This window comes from Leptonychotes weddellii, chromosome 11 (genome assembly GCF_054177405.1).
Source record: "Leptonychotes weddellii isolate Sample4059 chromosome 11, ASM5417740v2, whole genome shotgun sequence".
In the NCBI taxonomy this organism is placed as follows: Eukaryota; Metazoa; Chordata; class Mammalia; order Carnivora; family Phocidae; genus Leptonychotes; species Leptonychotes weddellii.
This window is the reverse complement of record NC_138379.1, coordinates 62,579,856-62,601,249: the sequence shown is the minus strand read 5'-3', so window position 1 is coordinate 62,601,249 and position 21,394 is coordinate 62,579,856. Positions and strand designations below refer to the sequence as shown.

General features: G+C 38.2%; 1 protein-coding gene across 4 annotated transcripts in view; it reads left to right on the top strand.

Annotated features, from left to right (window-relative positions):
• The first annotated feature begins 346 nt into the window (after positions 1 to 346).
• The window catches only part of SLC36A4 (solute carrier family 36 member 4), an 83,902-nt gene continuing 62,854 nt past the window's right edge, over positions 347 to 21,394 (top strand). Inside the window, exons 1-5 of one of the 4 annotated variants that reach the window (XM_081799018.1) lie at positions 347 to 513; positions 16,612 to 16,735; positions 17,825 to 17,915; positions 19,363 to 19,451; positions 20,496 to 20,591. In XM_081799018.1, coding sequence (XP_081655144.1) covers positions 462 to 513; positions 16,612 to 16,735; positions 17,825 to 17,915; positions 19,363 to 19,451; positions 20,496 to 20,591 — 452 coding nt within the window. In that variant the 5' untranslated portion in view covers positions 347 to 461. Of the gene's footprint in view, positions 514 to 649; positions 830 to 3,957; positions 9,233 to 16,611; positions 16,736 to 17,824; positions 17,916 to 19,362; positions 19,452 to 20,495; positions 20,592 to 21,394 lie in introns of those variants that run through there. The other 3 variants (XM_081799016.1, XM_081799017.1, XM_031027779.2) reach the window with 3 other exon arrangements.

The following is a 21,394-nucleotide window of genomic DNA, read 5'->3' as shown; positions in this document are numbered from 1 at the left end:
CCTCCTCTGCGTTCTCCCAGGTGCCTTACAGAATGCTAAAGCCTTGCAAATAGATGGGCTCCTCAAATTTAAGTTCGTGGTCACCTTTAAAGTCCTCCAGGGAACTACAGGCCTGGATCCCCGGCCAGCTCTAATCTCCCATCCCGGTGATCCCAAGGCGCCCCTTCTCTCGGGTTATCCCGCCCTCCTCCGTCCCGCCTTCCCTCACTCGGGTCTCCTGCCCCGGTGCGGCTCGTCCGCAGCGCCCCGCGAACCCCAGGGCTCCCCGGGCGCCCCAGCACCGCGGCGGGCCGGGCCGCGCCACTGCGCATGCTCCGCGCCGCGCGGGTGGGGTGCCCGGGGCCGGGAGGCGGGCGCTGGGCGTGGGTCGCGCTGGTCTGGGAAGGCCTCCGCCTGTCGCGGGTCACGCAGCGGCGGGAGAGCGCGCTTCGGGGCGGCGGCGTCCTGGAGACCCCCGAGAGATGGAAGCGGCGGCGCCGGCGGCGGCCGAGGCGGCGGGGCGCGAGGAGCTCGGTGGGTGCTGCGTGCCGGCGGGGGCGCGGGGCCGCGTGCCCGCGGGATGCGCCCGGACTTCGGGCAGGCGCTCGGCCTCGGCGGGGGAAGGCGGGTGCTGGCGCCGGGCCGCCGCCGCCCCTCCCCACGCGCGTGGCCCGGCCGCATCCGGGTCCGAGCGGCTGGTCGCCGGACCCGGACAGTCGCGGGTGGCTTTCCTGTGGCCACGGGATGTTTCTGGTCGAGGCTCTTGGGGTCGTGGGTCTGGCACGGGTTTGAATTGAAAACCCAGCCGAGCAAACCTCCCCGGAACATGGGGTGAGCTGAGGCTCGGGAGGTGAGCGACCTCGGGACCGCACCCGCGCAGGACCCCGCTGACCAGGGAGCTGGGCCGGCGACAAGCGGGGCCTACAAAGGGCATCAAATGGGAGCGAGCGCACGCGCGAGTGTGTGTGTGTGTGTGTGTGTGTGTGTGCGCGCGCGCGTGTGTTGGGGGTTGGGGTGCGTTGTGTATGCACGTCAAAAGGAGAGCCTGCTCTGTGATTCTCACCGTTTTCCCTAGTGATGCTTGAAGGCTTTCATGCGCCGCAGCCCCATTCCGAGTCCCAGGTGAACCCTTCATTTACCCTGTGCCACCCCCGGAGTGACAAGCGCGACGTGCCGACCAGACCGGACGCCGGATACCTGTAGCTAGCTCACTTGCCCAAGTTTGTTTTCCTGCTGTCCTCTGATCTGGTCTTATCTTCCTGGCGACTGGGAATGCAAAAACATTGTGGTTTCCTGCTGTCAAAAGGAGAACAAAAGCGAGGGTCAGGGTAATCATGTCATTGTTCCGCCCAGTTATATGCATTATATTTAGGAATATTTTTAATTCGATGCGGAATGATTAAATGATTTTTTAAAAGTTGAGCTTTAAAGCAACATTTCATTATAGTAACTAATAGGTTGGCGTTCCTGTAATAATGGGCAGGGCACTCTGCAGGTAATTTCTTTCAAGTCATAATAATGGTGAAATAAACTTAGCATTTTATTGATTGTTTACTCTGTGTCCAGCAGCACGCTAAGTGCTTTACATATGCATTGTTTCCTTTAATCTTTAACACAATTGGGTGAGGTAGATGCTATTATTATCCCCATTACAGTAATTTTAAGTTAATTAATGGCAGAACCCAGATATGAACCCAGGTTCATCTGACTGTTTTAAATTCACTAATAACACATCTCAGGATGTGGAGAAATGTGCATTCTCATGGGTTGCTGGTAAGAGCAGTATAATGCATTCGTCCTTAAAAATGCACATATCCTTTGACCCAGCAATTTTACTTCTAGAAATATTTCCCAAGGAAGTAAGTCATGTAACACTTACATCAAGAGATGTTCACTGCATTATTTGTAGTTGAGAAAATCTGGTAACTATCTAAATGTCCAGTTAAAGGAAAATGTTTAGGTAAACTGTGATATAGCCATATAGTCATGTACTGAATAGCCATTAAAAGTAGTATGGGAAGATGTTTACCATATACATTTTTATTAACTGAGAAAAGTTTCCAAATTATTTCTTAAAAGTTATGTCTGTTCATTTAATATATATTCAGCAAGCTTCTCCTATGTGCCAGACACTGTTTTAGGCACTTGGGATATATCTGATACAGATCAAAATTCCTATTCTTGTGGGGCTTGTATTCTAGTAAGAGGAAGCACACAATAAACAGTAAAGACTAATTATATATTATGTTAAGTGAAAAGTGCTATGGGAAAAAGGGCAGAGTAAGAGAAATCAGAAGTCAGGGTGGGGGCTGGGCAGTTCTAGTATTTTATAAAATGGTCAGGATGGATCATATGGAAGCAGTGAGGTTTGTGTAAAGACTTGGAAGAAATGAAGGGACAAGTCAAGTGGAAATCTGGGGAAAGGTATTCCAGGCAGGAAGAATAGCTAGAATAAAGACAAATAGCAAAAAGGCTAAGATGGCTGAAGTGGGATGATCAAAGTGGTGATGAGGCCAGGTTATGTAGGGTCTTGGAGGTCATGTAAAGACTTTGGCTTTTATTCTGAGAGAATGGGGAGCCATTCTCCCCCTGCTGCAAGGTATCTGACTTAAATTCTAAAAGGATTACACTGTAAGGGGCAGAAGTAGAAGCAGATGGGTATTTCTGAAATGCAAGAAAGAGATGTACCTCTTCCTCACAGAAGTATGCTTGTAGCAGTGGGAGTGGAAATGGTTAGACTCTGGATATACTTGAATGTAGAACCAGCATGATTTCCTAATGGACTGGATAAGAGTTGAGAGTCAAACAGGAAGCAAAGATGACTCCAGGGACCTGAGTATCCGGAAGAATGAAATTGCCATCAACTCGGATGTTAGGGTGGTTTTATAGAATGTCTACAGATTTTTTGATGTTTGTCTCTTCAAGAGGAATAATTTAATTTTCTTCCCTTGGAATGTGGATTGGATTTAATAACTTGCTTCTAATGGATAGATGATGGTGGAAGTGATAATGTGTGACTTCAAAGCCAGATCCTAAAAGACATTGTGCCTTGCTCTCTCTTTTTTGGATCACTCTCTTAGGGGAAGCCAGCTGCCATGTTGTGAGGATACTCAAACAGATGTTGAGTAGGCAATTAGATTTATTTCTAGAGTTAGTGAGAGGTCTGGTCTAGAGATAAAAATTTGGAAGTCATCAGCATGTAAATAGTATTTAAAGCCATGGGACTGAATGAGAACATACAGGAGGTGAGTGTATTTGTGTATACTCTAAAATGTTACCAGTGGTTATTTCTGGGTGGTGAGGTAATTTTAATTTCAAAAATATTGCTTATTTACATATATTCTGATATTCTACATGACCAAATATTATTTAATTTAAAAAGGATTTTTAAAAAATTGGATATCTATGTAAAAGACACTGGTAGAGATATTAAGATACAGGTTTCCTTAAGCTACACAAATAGCTATTTGTGTAGCTTAAGAACTACACTTTATTTCATGGGCAGTGGGGACCTCTGGAAGGTTTCTTGCTGTGTATGTTTTTACCACTTCAGAAATGAATAAGATAGTTACTGTTTCCATCTTACATATATAGTAGTTTGTAGATTTAGATAGCTACATTATGTTGTATTAAAAAAGAAATTATTTCTACTTTGTTTTAGTTTGTCCACTGTCAAAATATAAATGATTTCCTTTATTTTGCTATTATAAAAGTAGTAAGTTTATTACTTTCTTCTTTTTTTTTGCATTTTCCAGAGAAAGACAATAAAAAGTACTCATGATCCCATTGCACATCTCTATCCTTGTTAACTTACCCCCCCTTTTTTTTTTAAAGATTTTATTTATTTATTTGACAGAGAGACACAGTGAGAGAGGGAACACAAGCAGGGGGGGTGGGAGAGGGAGAAGCAGGCCTCCCGCTGAGCAGGGAGCCCGATGTGGGGCTCCATCCCAGAACCCTGTGATCATGACCTGAGCCTAAGGCAGACACCTAACGACTGAGCCACCCAGGCACCCCAACTTATTCCCATTTTTTTTAAAAAAATATTTATTTATTTTAGAGAGAACATGAGAGAAAGCTGGCAGGGGGAGAGGGAGAGAACCTCAAGTCAAGTGGGTACTAAGCGTGGAGCCTGACACAGGCTCACTCTCATGACCCTGAGATCATGATCTGAGCTGAAATCAAGAATTGGGTGCCTAACTGACTGAGCCACCCAGGCACCCCTTATTCCCATTTTTGATATATTTCCTTGCTTCCGTTTTAAATTAACTTTTTAAAACATCACAGAATTCATACTGTGATTATCCAGCTTTTTCACACTCAGCATGATATACTTTTCCCTGTTTCACTCGGACTTCAAAACTATAATTTAGTGTCAGTGTAATACTTTATAAAGTGGAGGTCCTGTAGTTAATTTAGCAATTTCCTGATTGTTGCACATTTAGGTTGTTGCCAAATTTTCAACATAAATAATGTTTCAATCAACATCTTTGTGCAGAAATCCTTTTTTCTATATACTGGCTTGTCAGAAGTGGAATTACTAGGTGAAAGGATAAACATTTTTAAGATTTCAAGACATATTGCTAAATTAATGTGATTTTCTTTAATTCTAACTACAACTAGAAATTTAGGTTGATTTTAGGTTGGGAGATTGAGGTTGAGACAATTGTCTGGGCAGTGTAGGAGATCATACAAGTACTGCCTAATATAAGAATGTTCCAGTTTTATGCACCATTAACGTATATGTATGGTATATCATATATGGTGTATAATATTGAATGAAGCTAGTGTTTCTTATTCATACATAATTTTTCCATTTGTAAATAGAAATAACTGTGTTTAGGTAGTTTGATACCCATTGCTTAATAGTGTTTTATCTTATAAAACATTGTTAATTCTTACCTATAGTAATCACATAGCACTTTTTAGAACTGCCAGTTCAGTACTTGGCTAAAAATTACAGCAAGACGTTGACAAATAATAGACTTTGTGTGTAATGTAAATTGTATTTTGTAACTTCTAATTATGTTGCACAAGTGTTCTGATTTTATTCCAAACCTTCCTAACTTTGTTAAAGCTTCTGCCATGTTAGATTTTTAAGTGTCTGTGTCTTCCCCTAGTCTCTATTTCCTTCTGGCTGGCATAACACATTTTGCCTACTCAGTATTATAGCACAGTTTGTAGCTCATAAATGCTCACAATTACTAATTATTGGTGGTAAATTAACTAATTTATTGTCAAAGATTTACACTTAAAATCCTGTGCAGCATAATTTGCTTCTAATATATCATCGTGGGGGCGCCTGGGTGACGCAGTTGGTTAAGCATCTGACTCAGTTTCAGCTCAGGTCATGATCTCAGGGTCGTGAGATTGAGCCCTGCAGTGGCTCTGTGCTGAGCACAGAGTCTTCTTAAGATTCTCTTTCCCTCTGCCCCTTACCCTCACAACCCCATGCACGGGCATGCACTGTCTCTCAAGTAAAAATAAATAAGTCTTAAAAAAAAAAAATCTCTCGAGGCACTTGGGTGGTTCAGTAAGTTAAGCGTCTGACTTCGGCTCCAGCCATGATCTCAGGGTTGTGGGATCCAGCCCCGAGTCGGGCTCCATGCTCAGCAGGGAGTCTGCTTCTCCCTCTCCCCCTGCCCCTCCCCACTGCTTGTGTGCTCTCTCTCTCTCTCAAATAAATTTAAAAATCTTTAAAAAAATCATCATTGTGTAGGAAGGGGAAGAAAACTAGGATTTACTGATGACCTACCTGCCAAGGACTAGGCGCTGTGCTTCCTGAATGTTATCTCATTTCATTACCATAAAACCTCTGTGAGGTAGAAGTTACTCTCATTTTTACACATGAGAAGGCAGGCCCTGGTTAAAATACAAATCAGATCATATCACTCCTCTGCACAAAACTCTCTATTGCTGTGTTGTCCAATGGGATCATCTTTAGCTCCATGTGCATTTGAAATGTGGTTTGTACAAATTAAAATCTGCTGTAAGTGTAATACATGCTGGATTTCCAAGACTTAGTATGAAAAATAGAATGTAAAATGTCTGGTTAGTAATTTTTTATGTTGATTGCATTTTGAAATGATAATATTTTGGATCTATTGAGTTACATAAGGTGTATTAAATTAATTTTACCTATTGTTTTTCCCTCTTTAAAAACGTAAATATTAGAAAAAGTTATGTCTGTGGCTCACATTATATTTCTTTTGTACAATGCTGTAGGTGGCTTTCCTGTCACTCAGAATGGTCTACAAAGCGGTGTACCATCTGTCCTCTATTACCTCTGATCTCTTTCCTATACTCTCCTCTTTGTTCTCTCCTCTGTGGTTACTCTGGCCTCCTTCCTACTTAAACACACCAGGCTCTCTACGTCCTCAGAGCCTTTGCCTTTCTTGTTCCCACAGCCTAATTGCTTTTCCCTCAGATATCCCCAGTATTCACCACCCTGTCCTCCTTCGGGTCTTCTTTAAAATCCTTCTTCCTTCATGAGGCCTAATTTGGCTGTCCTAACTAAAACTACAGACTCTCCCTCCCAAACCCTGTTTTCCTTCTGAATATTTAACACTAGCATGCTCCCTATTCTACTTACTTATTGTCTCTTTCCTTTACTAGAATTTGAGCTCCACAAGGGCAAGAATTCCTGTTAGTTGTAGGAATTGCTTTATTCCCAGCATCTCAGAGTGCCTGACATATTTTGGGTGGTAAGATTTGTGGAACTGAACTGAAAAGGATGGCAACCTCTTGCACGAGTACATTCCATCAGAAGGCGCAGACCTTCTGTGATGGCGGGCTCCTGGCAGTAGATGTTGGGGAGACGCCATGACAGTCCATTTGTAGAGGCTCTTGAGAGGGCTGTGGTGGGCTCATGCACCTGCACGGCCCCGGCAGGGAGCTCTGCCGGCAGTGCTCATGTGTGCAGGCTGTCTTGGTGCTCGCCACCGCTCTCTTCTCCAGCAAATCAGAAGGCAAGGCTCCAGAGTTTATTGTGCCAAGCGAGGCAACTCCTGTGTCTTACTCAGCTCAGGCTTTTAGAACAAAATACCTTCAGTTGGGTGACTTAAACCACAGACCTTTCTTTCTCATGGTTCTGAGGGAGGGGGACGTCCGAGAGCAAATGCCGGCTGATTCAGTTCCTGGTGAGAGCCCTCTTCCTGGTTTACCAATGGCCATCTTCTTGCTATGTCCTCACATGGTAAGAAGTGTCCTCTTCTTAGAAGGACACCTTAGGACTTTATCTAACCCCCATTACATGCCAAGGGCCCTACCTCCCAACACTATCCCACTGGAGGATAGGGTTTTCACGCATGAATTTTAGGGGGACACAAACATTCAGTGTAAAACATCCTACTGACTGCTTCCATATCCACATCTTGCTGTTTTCTACAGTGGAGTGGTTCCAGGAGAGAAGAGGAACACAATTCTCCCTGCTTCTACCTCTCTGTCAGGGAGTGACCATTCAGAGGAGTGAGCAGTGGGAAGAGTAATAGGAGATGAGATCAGAGAGGTAACAGTGACAGGACAGTAAGCAATAACCCAGGGAAGGACATGGTGAGTGGGGCTGCCTTCCTTGAACCTGAGCCAGAAACTGCTCACCGGGAAGGGATGGCGGTTCTTGACAAGACTGATTTGAAAACTTTAATCTCTTGCTTACAATTTTAGATGTCTGTTGTACCAAACTCAGTGGAGGCTTTGATCATTCCTTTTCAGTTACTTTTGCCAACTTTGTACTGGAATTTAAAATGTTAGTGGATCTCTATTATTCTGTCTTCGGCTCTATTCTCCTCCATATGATCTCTGAGTGACCTCATCCTGCCTTTTGACCCCAGCTATTTATTACCTGCATTCTGATATAATTCTCAAATCTTTATATTTAGCCCCAAATTTTCAACTTACTTCCAGACCCTGTTTCTAACTGCTCATTCAGGATATAATTTCAGGTTGCATGATTTAAAAATTAAACTCATATTTCCTCCTTAACATGCTGCTTTCTCTTTTATGCATTTATTTCTTCATTTGTTGAGCATCTACTATGTTCCGAATATTGAGGATACACTAGCAGACAAGTCAGACATCATTGCTGTCACTTCATGGAGAATGCAGACGAATAGAATGGGCCATTACAATACAGGGTATTACAGGAGGTTTGTAGGGTGCTGTGGGGACACCCAGGGGGAGAGACTTAAGCCAGACTTGGGATTAAGGAAGCTAATGAGAAATAGTGGTGTCTAAACTGAGGCCTGCAAGATGAGGAAGGAATAGTTAGACAAAGTAGTTATACAAAATTGGAAGGGAAGAACAGGGAATGGGAGAATAGAGTATGATTCAGGAGGGAACAACATATGTGAAGGCCAGAAGCAAGAGGGAAAAGGCCACTAAGGGAAGAGAAATCATTCCCTATGGCAGAGCTAAAGTTACCAGACTAGCTTAGATTCGCAGGACTAGTACTGGTAGGACTGAGATTCAACCCAGGCTTTTAAATTTGTGATCAGGGGCTCTGGACCACACCACACTGTCTCCCCGTGTTTCCTTTCTCAGGGATATCAGCATCCATTCAGTTTTCTCCATAACAGTCACCTAGGAAGCATCCTCTACTCCTTTATCTTCCACATCTAGTTGGTCAACAAATCTTATTGTTTCTCTCCTTTCAATAACCATTCTTTTCTCTTCAACCAAATTAACTTAATTCAAGCCCTCACCAATCTCTTGCCTGTGCTGTGTTCTGATTGGTCTCTCTGACTTTAATGCTGCTGTTTTTCCTGTTGATCCTTGACACCGCTGCCAAGGTCATACTACCCAAATGCAGATCTGATCATTTCAACTTGAATTCTTTCTCTGGCTTTTCACAGCTTATAGGATCAAGTCCAGAGTCCTTAGCACTGTTCCGAAAATCTTTTCAAGCTTTCCAGTTAATCTTTTGCCATATACATATGCATTAAATAACTCTAAAGATAATCAAGGAAGTGCATATTTTCCAATCTGAAATGTCCCACTCATTCCCGTGGCTTATGCCAATGCTAAAACCTCTCCTAAAGAATTCAAGAGTTAAATATAAGAAAACAATATTACTGCATTTTGCTATACTGTATGCCAAACTTTGGAACAAAAATACAGTTTCTCATTTTATATTTAAGTATTACCTGGAGCTTCTAAAAGTTATAAATGACTGGTCGACTCTATTTATTAATAAATCTCATCCTCAGAAACCCAGGCTTCAGCGGGCTCTTAACCATTTAAAGATGCAACTTCTTGGGTATGTAAGTATATCACTTTCCCGATATTTGTAGTTAGGTGTCTTTTAATGTATTCTTTAGATTCAGTAACTATTTTGTATCATTCAAGCTAATATAATCAGCCCTAAAACCTGATTTCTTCACCTACTCTTAGTTTACTTCATTTAACAGATACATATTTCTTAGTATGTAATGTTACCTAAAGAATATAGGCCAAACCGCAGAGAAAGTCTTAGAGAGTTATTTTTTTTAAATGTAGTTTTTAAAAATACATTTAAGCATATACTTAGAACTTGGCTAATAATGTGTCACAACGCTTTAATGGTCGATTCGAGGGGCACCTGGGTGGCTCATTCGGTTAAGCGTCTGCCTTTGGCTCAGGTCATGATCCCAGGGTCCTGGTGATTGAGTCCCACATTACGCTCCCTGCTCAGGGGGGAGTCTGCTTCTCCCTCTGCCTCTGGCTCTCTCCCCATCTTGTACTCTTTCTCTCAAATAAATAAAATCTTTTTAAAAAAATAATGGTCGATTCAAAAACAGTTTATAAATGTATACTTCTTAAATTCCTAACATTGTTAAGAATTATTTTTATTTCAAATAGTTTCAACTTTAAAAAATTGACTCTTTAATCTGATTGTTACAGTTTGAGAAGTTTCCTGGAATTATTAAATTTTTATTAAGGTTTTAAAGGCGAGGGGTGAGACAAATGGATTTAGACCAAAGAAATATATGTGAAAAGTTATTTTTCATGTAAGTCATATTTAATGTTTCCTAAACCACATGAAATTGAGAAATAATGAATTTAAGAAGTGGGGAAAAGTTTAAACCATAAGGCATTACGCTGTTAAAATTAAATAAGACAGTTGCTACTCAGTGTAAATGTGTTAAGAGTGACTGAGAGCCCAGCTAACTTTTAGTTGAGAATTTGAGTGTACCTTGTAATCCTATTATTATAAAAACTAGGTTCTGTGAATTATAGAACTAGTAGAACTAGTACTTATAGATTATTTTAACACTTCTATATATTCAGGTTTAACTACAAGATATTAAAAATAAATTATTTGGGATGCCATTAAAAGTAAACTTTATCCTTCAGAGTTCATATTTTTTTAAGTTGTGAGAAAACTTTTTTCAGACTTCCCATTGCTGCTGTGATCTCTTGGGAGGTATGCTTCAAATAACAGATTGTTCAGTTTTTGATATATTGGTAGTGATAATTATCTTTATGAAGAACTTAAATAATGTGCTTAGTAATGCAGAAAACATACTGTACATCCTCTGGCAGAAAGAAATTAGAGAGTTCAAATAGCTGACAATTTGAATAGCTGAATGAATAAAAATGCAAATGAACTCGAGTCAGCAAGGGCAATGGAATAAATTTTGGAATGAAAATATTAACACGTTTCTGTTTAAAGATGATGCAACAAAAAATGTTGATTGTTATCGATTAAATTCATATTGAAGTCCTAACCTTCAGTCCCTAAGTGACCTTATTTAACAATAGAATCATTGTAGATGTAATTAGTTAAGATAAGGCCACAATGGAGCGGGTGGGCCACTAATCCAGTATGACTTGTGTCCTTATAATAAGGGGAAATAAAGACACAGGCACGCATATGGGGAGAATGCCCTAGGAACTTGAAGACAGCCATCTATAAGCCAAGGAGAAAAGCCTGGAACTGATCCTTCCCTCCTAGCTCTCAGAAGGAACCAACCATACCAACATCTTCATTTTGGACTTCTAGCCTCCAGAACTGTTAGATAATAAATTTCTGTTGTTTAAGCCACCCACTTTGTCGTACCTTGTTATGGCAGCCCTAGCAAACTAATACAGTAGTTTTATAAGATAAAGTATCAATTTTCTTTGTATAGAGTGTAACAGAAAAGGATGTAGAATCTGTTCAAACAAAAGATGAACATAATTTGTAATATTAATAGACACCAGAATAAATGTGATGTAGTAGATATCCCAGTATTAGCTCTCTAATAGTGGGAAACACTTAATTTTCACTGTGCACAGGTTTAGGCTGAGCCACTTTTGATACTGAAGAAAAAGAAATGAGGAAATCCTACAAAATAGTCTGTGGAGAATGTCCTGCAGATCAAAGTGTTAGAAAAACTACCCAAGGGCAAAGTTGGGGAATTTGAATTATAGAAAATCCTCATTAATTTAGACTCTAGCCATTTGGAACTTTGGATAATTCATTGGATTTTACTTTACACATATTAGTAATATTATTAGAGGAAGAATATATTTTTTAAGAGATTTATTTATTTATTTATTTTAGAGAGAGAATGTGGTAGTGATTGGGGGAGGGGCAGAGGAAAAGGAAGAGAGAGAGTCTTAAGTAGACTTGCTGCTGAGTGCAGAGCCTGATGTGGGGCTTGATCCCAGGACTCTGAGATCATGACCTGAGCCCAAATCAAGAGTCAGACACTTAACCGACTGAGTCACCCATGTGCCCCTAGAGGAAGAATATTTAAATGACTTAAGAATAAACTGTATTCAAGCATTTTTTCCAGTGTCTTGTTTTTTAAGTTGTAGCATGAACACATCATGAGATCTAGCCTCTTAACAGATATTAAGTGTACAATACAGTATTATCAGCCATAAGCACAATGTTGTATGTCAGATCTCTGGAACTTACTCATCTTGCATAACTGAAATTTCATACATGTTGATTAGCAACTCCCTGTTCTCCCCCCCACCACTGGCAACCACCACACTAATCTTTGCTTCTATGACTTTGACTATTTTAGATTCCTCATATAGGTGGAATCATGGTATTTGAACTTCTGTGACTAGCTTATTTCATTTAGCATAATGTCTTCAAGTTTCATCCAGGTTGTTGCATATTGCAGAGTTTCTTTTTTAAGGCTAGATAATATTCCACTGCATGTATACATCCTATTTTCTTTATCCATTTATCTGTCAGTGCACATTGTTTCTACATGCTGGCTATCATGAATAACGCTAAACTGAGCATGGGAGTACTAGCATCTCTTCAAGTTCCTGATTTCAATACTTTTGGGTAAATACTCAGAAGTGGGACTGCTGGGTCATATGGTACTTCTGTTTTTAACTTTTTGAGGACTCTCTATACTGTTTTCCTTCACAGCTGCAATATTTTGCATTCCCACTAACTGTACAAGGGTTCCAATCTTGCCACATCCTCACCAATACTTGTTGCCTTTTGTTTTTTTGATAATGGCTACCCTAACAGGTGTGAAGTGATATTTTATTGTGGTTTTAATTTCGCATTTCCCTGATGATTAGTGACATTGAACATCTTTCCATAAACCTGTTGACCATTTGTATATCTTCTTTGGAGAAATATCTGTTTAAATCTTCAGCCAATTTGTTAATTGGTTCACTAGGTTTTTTTGCTCTTAGGTTGTAGGAGTTTCTTATATATTTTAGAAATTAACCCTTTTTCAAATATAGAGTTGCAAATATTCTCTCCCATTCTGTAGGTTAGCTTTTCACTATGTTGATTGTTTCTTTTGTTGTGCAGAAGCTTTTTAGTTCAATGTAGTCCCACTTGCCCATTTTGGCTTTTGTTGCCTGTGCTTTTGGTGTCATATCCATGAAATCATTGCCAAAACCAACGTCTGAAGCTTTTTCAAGCATTCAAGTCTTTAATATGTTTTGAGTTGATTTTCGTGTATGGCATGAGATGAAGACTTTCATTATTGTGCATGAGGATTTCAGTTTTCCTAGGACCATTTGTTGAAGAGACTTTTTCCCAGTTGTGCATTCCTGACACCCTTGTCAAAGATCAGTTGACCATATACGCATGGATTGATCTCTGGGCTCTCTATTCTGTTTCATTGGTCTGTATGTCTATCTTGATGCCAATATCATACTCTTTTAATTACAAAAGACCCCAAATACCTAAAACAATCTTGAAAAAGAAGAACAAAGCTGACCACACTGCCTGATTTCAAAATGCATTACAAAAATATATATTACGAAGCTAAAGCATCTTCCAATATCTTAAAGCATAACTTTACTTTTATGAAAAACTGTTGTCATGAATTCCAGTTAGGGATAACAGAGGCTACCTAAATCCTAATCTCTTCACATGTCCTCCCCACAAAACCTGTGAATTCGAAAAGGAGCACAAGTCAACCATTCATTAAGTTATTCTTTTAGCATTTGTAGGAGACCAAGATACCACAAACCTCAAATTATCTATAAGCAGGAAAACAAACGGCAAATTTCAGAGTTCCTGTTGCTGCTGCAAGGACTCTCTAAAGAAGGTCTTTAGAAACTCTGGAAAAGAGGAGAGGGGGTTAGGAGGTGTAGAAGCACAGTAGCCTTGGCAAAACATTGCTTCTGGAGGAGAAGGAGATAAAAGGAGCAGTTGAGATGTCCCTCTGATACCTGGAGGTAAAGAGAAAGAAGGAAGTAAGGGGCAGGGGGTGGGGAGTGGGTAGGGAATTGAATATCCTGCAGAAATGAAAGAGAACCAGAGACATACCAATTACTCCCTGTAACCCCAGTAAGTCAATGTCATCCCTTAGATAAACTGAACTTCACTATGCCGACAGGAGGCACCACTCTCAAATTAGGATCCCTGTCCATGAACTGCCTAGCAGTAGGAAAAATCATAAATAAATAATAAAGTACAAATTGTCCAAAGGAGAACATGTTGAAATGAAAATTTAATAGACTCATTTAGTTTCAAAGAAGGTAAAGGAAGACATCAAAAGGGTCAAAGAGAAAGTGGTTGAAATGGAAGACAGGCAGAGGAGATCTTACGTATAATTGGAATCTCTAAAGAAGAAAAACAAAATATTTGAACTAAACAAATATTCAAAGCTATAATCCAAGAAAAATTTCCAGAAATAAGAGAAAACGTAAATCTACATATCAAAAAGCCCCAGTGTGTCCCTGGGAAAATTGACTCAGAATGCTTAAACCCAAGACATATCATAGTAAAACCATTAGATCTTAAAGTCAAAGAGAAATTCCTCAGGATTTGAAGCAAAAAGGACAAAGTATATAATGGCTGAGAAAATTAGTTTGGCATCAGACTTCTCGAGAGTAGCTTATATAGCAGGGCAAGAGTGGAACAGTATTTTCAAGAAACTCAAGAATAGAGAGTGTGAGTCAAAGGTGTTATATCTAGCTGTCCTTCATATGAAGGCTATAGAAAAACAGTTTAAAGCATGAGATAACTTAGGGAGTACTGTGCCCAGGAGCCCATGCTCAAGAATCTACTAGAGCAGTGGTTCTCAAAGTGTGGTTCCCAAAGCAGCAACATCAGAATCACCCAGGAAGTTAAAAATGCATATTCTCAGGCCCACCCCAGGCCTGCTGAATCAGAGGCCTTGGGGTGAAGTACATCAATTTGTATTTTATCAAGTCCTACACGTCATTGTGATGCACAGTCCACAAGAGAATGAACTTCTTCCAGCCAAGGGAAGACTGAGAACACTTTGGCAGAGGACTGATAGCAAGCATTTAATATACTAATTGTAGATACAAGTCTAAGACATGGGTGGAGACATGATTGGAATAACAATTTGTAAAGCATCATATATATTGCCAAAATAGAAAGAACACAACAACAACAACAAAAAATGAGAGAATAAAAGAAAGACATTTCTGGGGGGGTGGGGGAGCAGTGTGGTTTTTCTGGGAAATAAATAAATAAATAGCAAAAGTAGAGTAAGACCATTAATTTTTGTATAGGTAATAGGTGGAATTCAGAGGATACCATTTTTTTTTAAGATTTATTTATTTTATTTTAGAGAGGGGGAGGGGCCAAGGGAAAGAGAGAATCTCAAAACAGACTCCCTACTGAGCATGGAGCCCAATGTGGGGCTCGATCTCATGACCCTGAGCCTAAATCAAGAGTTGGATGCTTAACCAACTGAGTCACCCAGGTGCCCCCAGAGGATATCTGACAAACCTGACAAACAAGATAGTAAAAGATTAAGGAAGAAAAAAAGGAGGATTAAGGGCATCATAAAAGACGTAATGGCAAGGTCACCAGTAGAATAACTCAACTAAATCCAATACATGATCCTGTGCTGAAAACAATTACTAAGAGAACTTTGTTGGTACAGTTGATGAAATTGGAATATGGAACGTAGATTAACGTATTGCATCAATATTAAACTGAGTTTGTTGACTGTGATGTGAATATTCAAGAACTTCTTGTTCTTAGAGAGTACATGCCAACTGTAGGGTAAAGTGGTACAATACATGGAACCTACTCTCACATAGTTCAGAAAAAGTGATATACATTTGAGAGAGAAAAGGCAAACATGGCAAAATGTTAAAAATTAGTAAGTCTGTAAAGGATACATAGGAGTTTTTCTGTATTCTTCTTGCAAATTTAATATAAATTTAAAATTATTCCAAAATAAAAGTTTTAAAAAATTATATGTCAGTCATTCCTAACAATTTAGGTTACCCCAATTGTATGGTTTGTAGGTTTATTGTATGTATTTGAATGGAACAATCTTCCATTTCTTTAAAATATCCTATACTTCAAACCTTGCTAATGCATATCAGTCATCTCGATAAATTTTAGCTTAGTGAATTTTACTAGAATAAGGCAGACAGTGATGACTAATGTCATCATCCATCTTGCTAAAAATTGTTAGATATAAGAATACATTTTGCGGGGGGGGTGCCTGGATGGCTCAGGTGGTTAAGCATCTGACTCTTGATTTCAGCTCATGTCATGATCTCAGTGTCATGAGATCGAGCCCCATGTTGGGCTCCACGTTGGGCATGGAGCCTGCTTAAGATTCTCTCTCTCCCTTTCCCTCTGCCCCTCCCCCCACCCCTGCTATAATTTTCTTAAAGTATTTAAAAATATGATTACTATTTATGTATACAGTATGATTGAAGCTAAAAGAGGTAAAAATTCATTTTATTATTCACATTTTTAAAAAGATTTTGTTGATTTATTTGACAGAGAGAGAGCACAAGCAGGGGGAGTGGGAGGGAGAGGGAGAAGCAGGCTCCCCGCTGAGCAAGGAGCCCGATGCGGGGCTCGATCCCAGGACCCTGGGATCATAACCCCAGCCAAAAGCAGACGCTTAAGCAACTGAGCCACCCAGGCGCTCTGATTATTCACATTTTTTATCTCATAACTGATCATTTGCTAAAAACCTCATATAGACAAATGAGAAAAAGTTTTGCATTGAATACTAAAGCTTTGCACTTTGCACTGCTTTGTCCAAACAAAATAACCAGCAAATAAGTCTAATTGTCTTTTAAATACACTAAAACTCAAAGTGTTAGTGTGAATTAACCTAGGGTGGAAATAGTAAAGATAAGTACAAGTGGTATGTCCTTCTTTTAAAAAATTCATTTATACCAGCTTTAACTCAGTGTTAAACATCATAGTGAAGTACTTTGTTTTTCTTTTTGAAGATATGGATGTAATGAGGCCCTTAATAAATGAGCAGAATTTTGATGGGACATCAGATGAAGAGCATGAGCAAGAGCTCCTTCCTGTTCAGAAGCATTACCAGCTTGATGATCAAGAGGGTATTTCGTAAGTGTTACGGAGTTATATGTCTCCTTTTCATTTGGTATATATTTTGTAATCTTCTGTAGGTAAAGCACTAACTAGATACTACAGAAGACACACAGATGAGTAAGATATTGTCAAGGTATTTATAGTCCATTTGGGAAAGAAGAAATGCATCTAAAATACAGAGCAGTGTGTGGGAATTCCAATGATGATATATGTCCCATGCTATGGATCTTGCAAGAAGGGAGATCTTATTGAAAGGAATAGAATTTTTAAGAGCAGTGGCTTCTGAAATAGTTAGGAGTTAGACGGTTGGAGGTAGTAAACATTTCTTCTTTATGCTGAGTGAATGGTATCAAAGTCATGGTGGTGGGAAGGCAGTGGAACCTTAAAGAACTGCTTTTGTTATTTTGTCATCATTAATAGATTTGAGTAAGTTCTTACTCAAGCAAAAAGCAAAAGTTACATTTTAGTTGATCAGAAAAGAATAGTACAAACTAAAAAAAAATTTAGGCAAGCATGTTTGTTTCATAAGTTTAAAATTTGGGCTATTCTTCCTAGTTTAATTTATTTTTTCTTGGTCAAGTGACTTCCTTCAAATGCCTCTTGGAAATTTTGATGAAATTCCTTAGGGAGTACATGATGTCTAAATTAGTATTTATCTTATCTGATGATACACATAGTTTTAAAACTTGTGTGCTTTTTCTTTTAATTAACTTCCTGTTAGGTTGATAATCATAGATCAAATGTGTTTAGTGCCATGATTACATAGTGTCAATAAATTGCTCTGTCTTATCAGCCTAGCCATATATAATCTTCTACATTATTCTGAATGTCATAGCTGCCAGGGATCTTATGAGAAAATTACCTTTTCTGTATTTCTTTAATATGTACAAAAATACTTTCAGTTAAATCTCATTTAATCTCCATAATAACCCTCTGTATTCTCCTTTTAAATGGCAAAAGTAGCATGTGAACCAGTATGACCTCTGGCCTATTCAACTTCTGGTTGAGTGGAAATGTTATTTGAGTCCTTGCCGAGATTGATTTTCAGTCCCCGTGTGATTTTATTAGCTTTTTTCCTAAAATCTTACACCTTTTACTTTTCAGATTTGTGCAAACTCTTATGCATCTTCTTAAAGGAAATATTGGAACTGGCCTTTTAGGGCTTCCACTGGCAATAAAAAATGCAGGCATAGTGGTAAGACTTAATCTTTGTGAACTCTAGTTAAATTACAGTTATCAGTCTTAATTACAGCAAAAATTATAAGCTAACCTCTGGCCTAGTCACATATAACCTGACCAGGTGACAATGAGATTGTACTGATAAGATTATGTGAACACTGATAATTTAACAAAAATGAGAATTAATTACTCTTTTCATTTCTGTTTAATTACTTAACTTTCTGTTTAACTGTTTAACTTTCTGTTTAATTACTTTACTTCCAAATACTTGGTAATATTTGACAGAAAGATCGTAAAATAGTATTCAATTTTTCCAAGTATGGTTATATGTTATTATTCTTTTGGATTTTCAGGGATGTAAGCAATGTACTCATATCAACAAGTATATTTATAGAGTAGATTATTTGTATTGGTGAAATTTTATTGTTTTTTAGATTCAGAATAAAATATGTGGTTTTCAGATTTAAAGAGTAATAGTTAAGAAAAGGAATAAGAATATTGTTTGAAAACAGATGTGCAAAGTTGTTAGAACCAGTTATTGTCATTACAGAGAATCTCAGTAAGGGAGAATTCACTTATGAAGTAATGAAATTATATTTAACCTTTTTTATTTTTTTTTAAATTTTTTAAAAAGATTTTATTTATTTGAGACAGAGTAATTGAGAGGAGAGCACGAGTGAAGGGAGGGGCAGAGGGAGAGGGAGAAGCAGACTCCCTGCTGAGCAGGGACCCCGACGTGGGGCTCCATCCCAGGACCCTGAGATCATGAACCTGAGCCAAAGGCAGATGCTTAACCGACTGAGCCATCCAGGCACCCCTATTTAACCTTTTATTAGAGGTTTAAAACCTTACCAGTTTTCTAAGAACAGTTTTAACTGTCATCTTTGTCTGCGTTTGACTTGCTCACCCTAATTTAGAGACTTAAACATTTCTGATTATAAAAATAAATTTTGACAGTAATTTGTCTAGGTCTCAATAATCCTTTAATTTTAGTAAACAAATATTTGAAATTTTTTATGTACCGCTTTTTCAAATAATCTTTTTCTAGGCATAGTTCCTCACATAGTAAGTGCTCAATAAGCACAATCCCAGATTAGTATAGTGCTTTTTAGTCATTCAGATAATGATTCATAGTTGCATCTAATTATCACCTTGGGACACTGATAGTCATAGACTTGCCATCTCATGTTAAATGTGATGTATTCTATCCTATCTTTTTGCACAGCTATACTCTGTGTTCATAGGTTTGGCTTAGCAAGCTGGTGGGATATATGCGCTTGTCTTAAGTATTGCTGAAGTTCTTTCAGTATCAAGTTTATGAATTTTCCTATATGCAAATGACTAATCATTTTGTCCAACAAAATTGATTCACACAAATGAGTAGTCCATTGTCTCATTGCTTATAAGACAACGTAATTTTTGTTAAACTTAAATATTTAATCCTATACATTTTCCCCCCACAGCTTGGACCAATCAGCCTTGTGTTTATAGGAATTATTTCTGTTCACTGTATGCACATTTTGGTACGGTGCAGTCACTTTCTGTGTCAGAGGTAAATGAGGATTTGTTAAGTGTATTCTATTTATTTTAAAGCTGTGTATTTATTTAAAGTATCAGATAGTCTTAACTGTGCTTTGCAACTAAGAATCGTATTTCCTCTAATCTGTTACGTAGATAAGTCTAAAATAATGAATATGGAAAAAGATAATATTTCCTGTGATTGAAATCTGGTCAGAATATATTTACTTTTTAAAAAAATATAGCCCTGTTAGTGAAATGGGATGGTTTCTTTCCATGTAAATTAAAAAAAAATCAGGAAAGACATGGGGGGAAATGGAAGCCACAACGCTACTTTTAGTTATAGAGTGATGGTCTTCAATTTGTTAGGAATTCATTTTAGGGTATGGTGCCTTTGGTGTTCTTTGCTGATATGTGGGTTGGTAAATAGTAAAATAATCTTCTTTATTCTTTGTTTTTTCATAAAATGTTTCTACTGCACAATGGACTATTTAAAAAATAAATATTGCCTATTCTAGTAAACTAATAGTCTAATCTTAACTCTTTTTGTTATTGTTGTTAAATGTTCTTAAAACTTTGGGCAAGTCATTTATGATCTTTAAATAACAATGATACTTGAAAAAAAAGTGAGAAAGAGAACAAGGGGAAATAATGCCTATCTCATGAGGCTGAGTATTGGGTAAGACAGTTTATGTGTAAATATGTTGTAAAGCCTGTGCAGATGTATAAAATAATGCCCTTCTAAGAATAAATAATTTAGGCATGAACAATGTAGTTGATGTTTTTCGGTAATTGAAATATTTACATATTTAAATCAGCGAAGCACAAATATTACATTATATGACTTCTACAAATATATAAACTTTAACAGCAGATAAAAAGTAATACATTGGTAAAAATAACATTTAAAATTTCATGAGACATAGAGCAGGCAGATCTTGAAATTTCAAAAACTCTTCTGTTGGTGCATAGCCTTGCATTTTAATTCCTATTTATTTGATGTTCTTTTCAAGGGTTGGATTTATGGACCAACTTCAAATTTTCCTTTTTCACATGCATGTATGTTCTTAAATTACAGGTTTAAAAAGTCAACATTAGGTTATAGTGACACTGTGAGTTTTGCTATGGAAGTAAGTCCTTGGAGCTGTCTTCAGAAGCAAGCAGCGTGGGGACGGTAAGCACTTGCTATGTTATTAATATCTGGCTACAGAAGTCACATACTTTTTAAGTATTTTAATTTGACAAGATACATGAATAGAAGTATGATAAACCTGGGGGAATAAACATAATCTTTAGAGTTACACAGACTTGGGTTCAAATCTCAGCTCTACCATTTTTCAGTTTTATGACCTGAGTCAATTGATTTATCATTTTGTTTTAGTTTTCTCACCATCAGATGAGTTTATGGTGATACTTACTTCACAGGATTACTATAGTAGTTTAAATAAAATGATATTTATAAAGCATCTGGCTAACCTATGACATAATCATGTTAATATTTTTTTAAGGAAAGGAGAAAAAGCAAGAAAAATGTTGCAATCTCATTATTATTATTATTATTTTTTTTTGCTTGCATAATTCAAACTTTATTAAAGCTTTACTACATGGAGCAAGTTTCAGCACATGGAAATACTTTTAAAGTAAATCTCTAATCATATCATACAATAAAAGTTTTTAAATTGCTTTTACATTTTGATGCAACTCCATCTGCCTCCAAAGTAGAAAACATGTTCAACTGTCTTTATAATTCACAAATCTGGTAAATTTTCCCTGAAACCAGCCAGAAATGTATATACTGTTTAATCACCAGTAACTCATGGATCAAGATGAAATACTTGCTTGGTTTTTCTAACTTTTTTCTTAAATTTTTTACTTAGATTCCAGTTAGTTAACATAGAGTGTAATGTTAGTTTCAGGTGTAGAATGTGTGATTCAACACTTCTGTACTTCACTAGGTGCACATCGTGACAAGTGCAC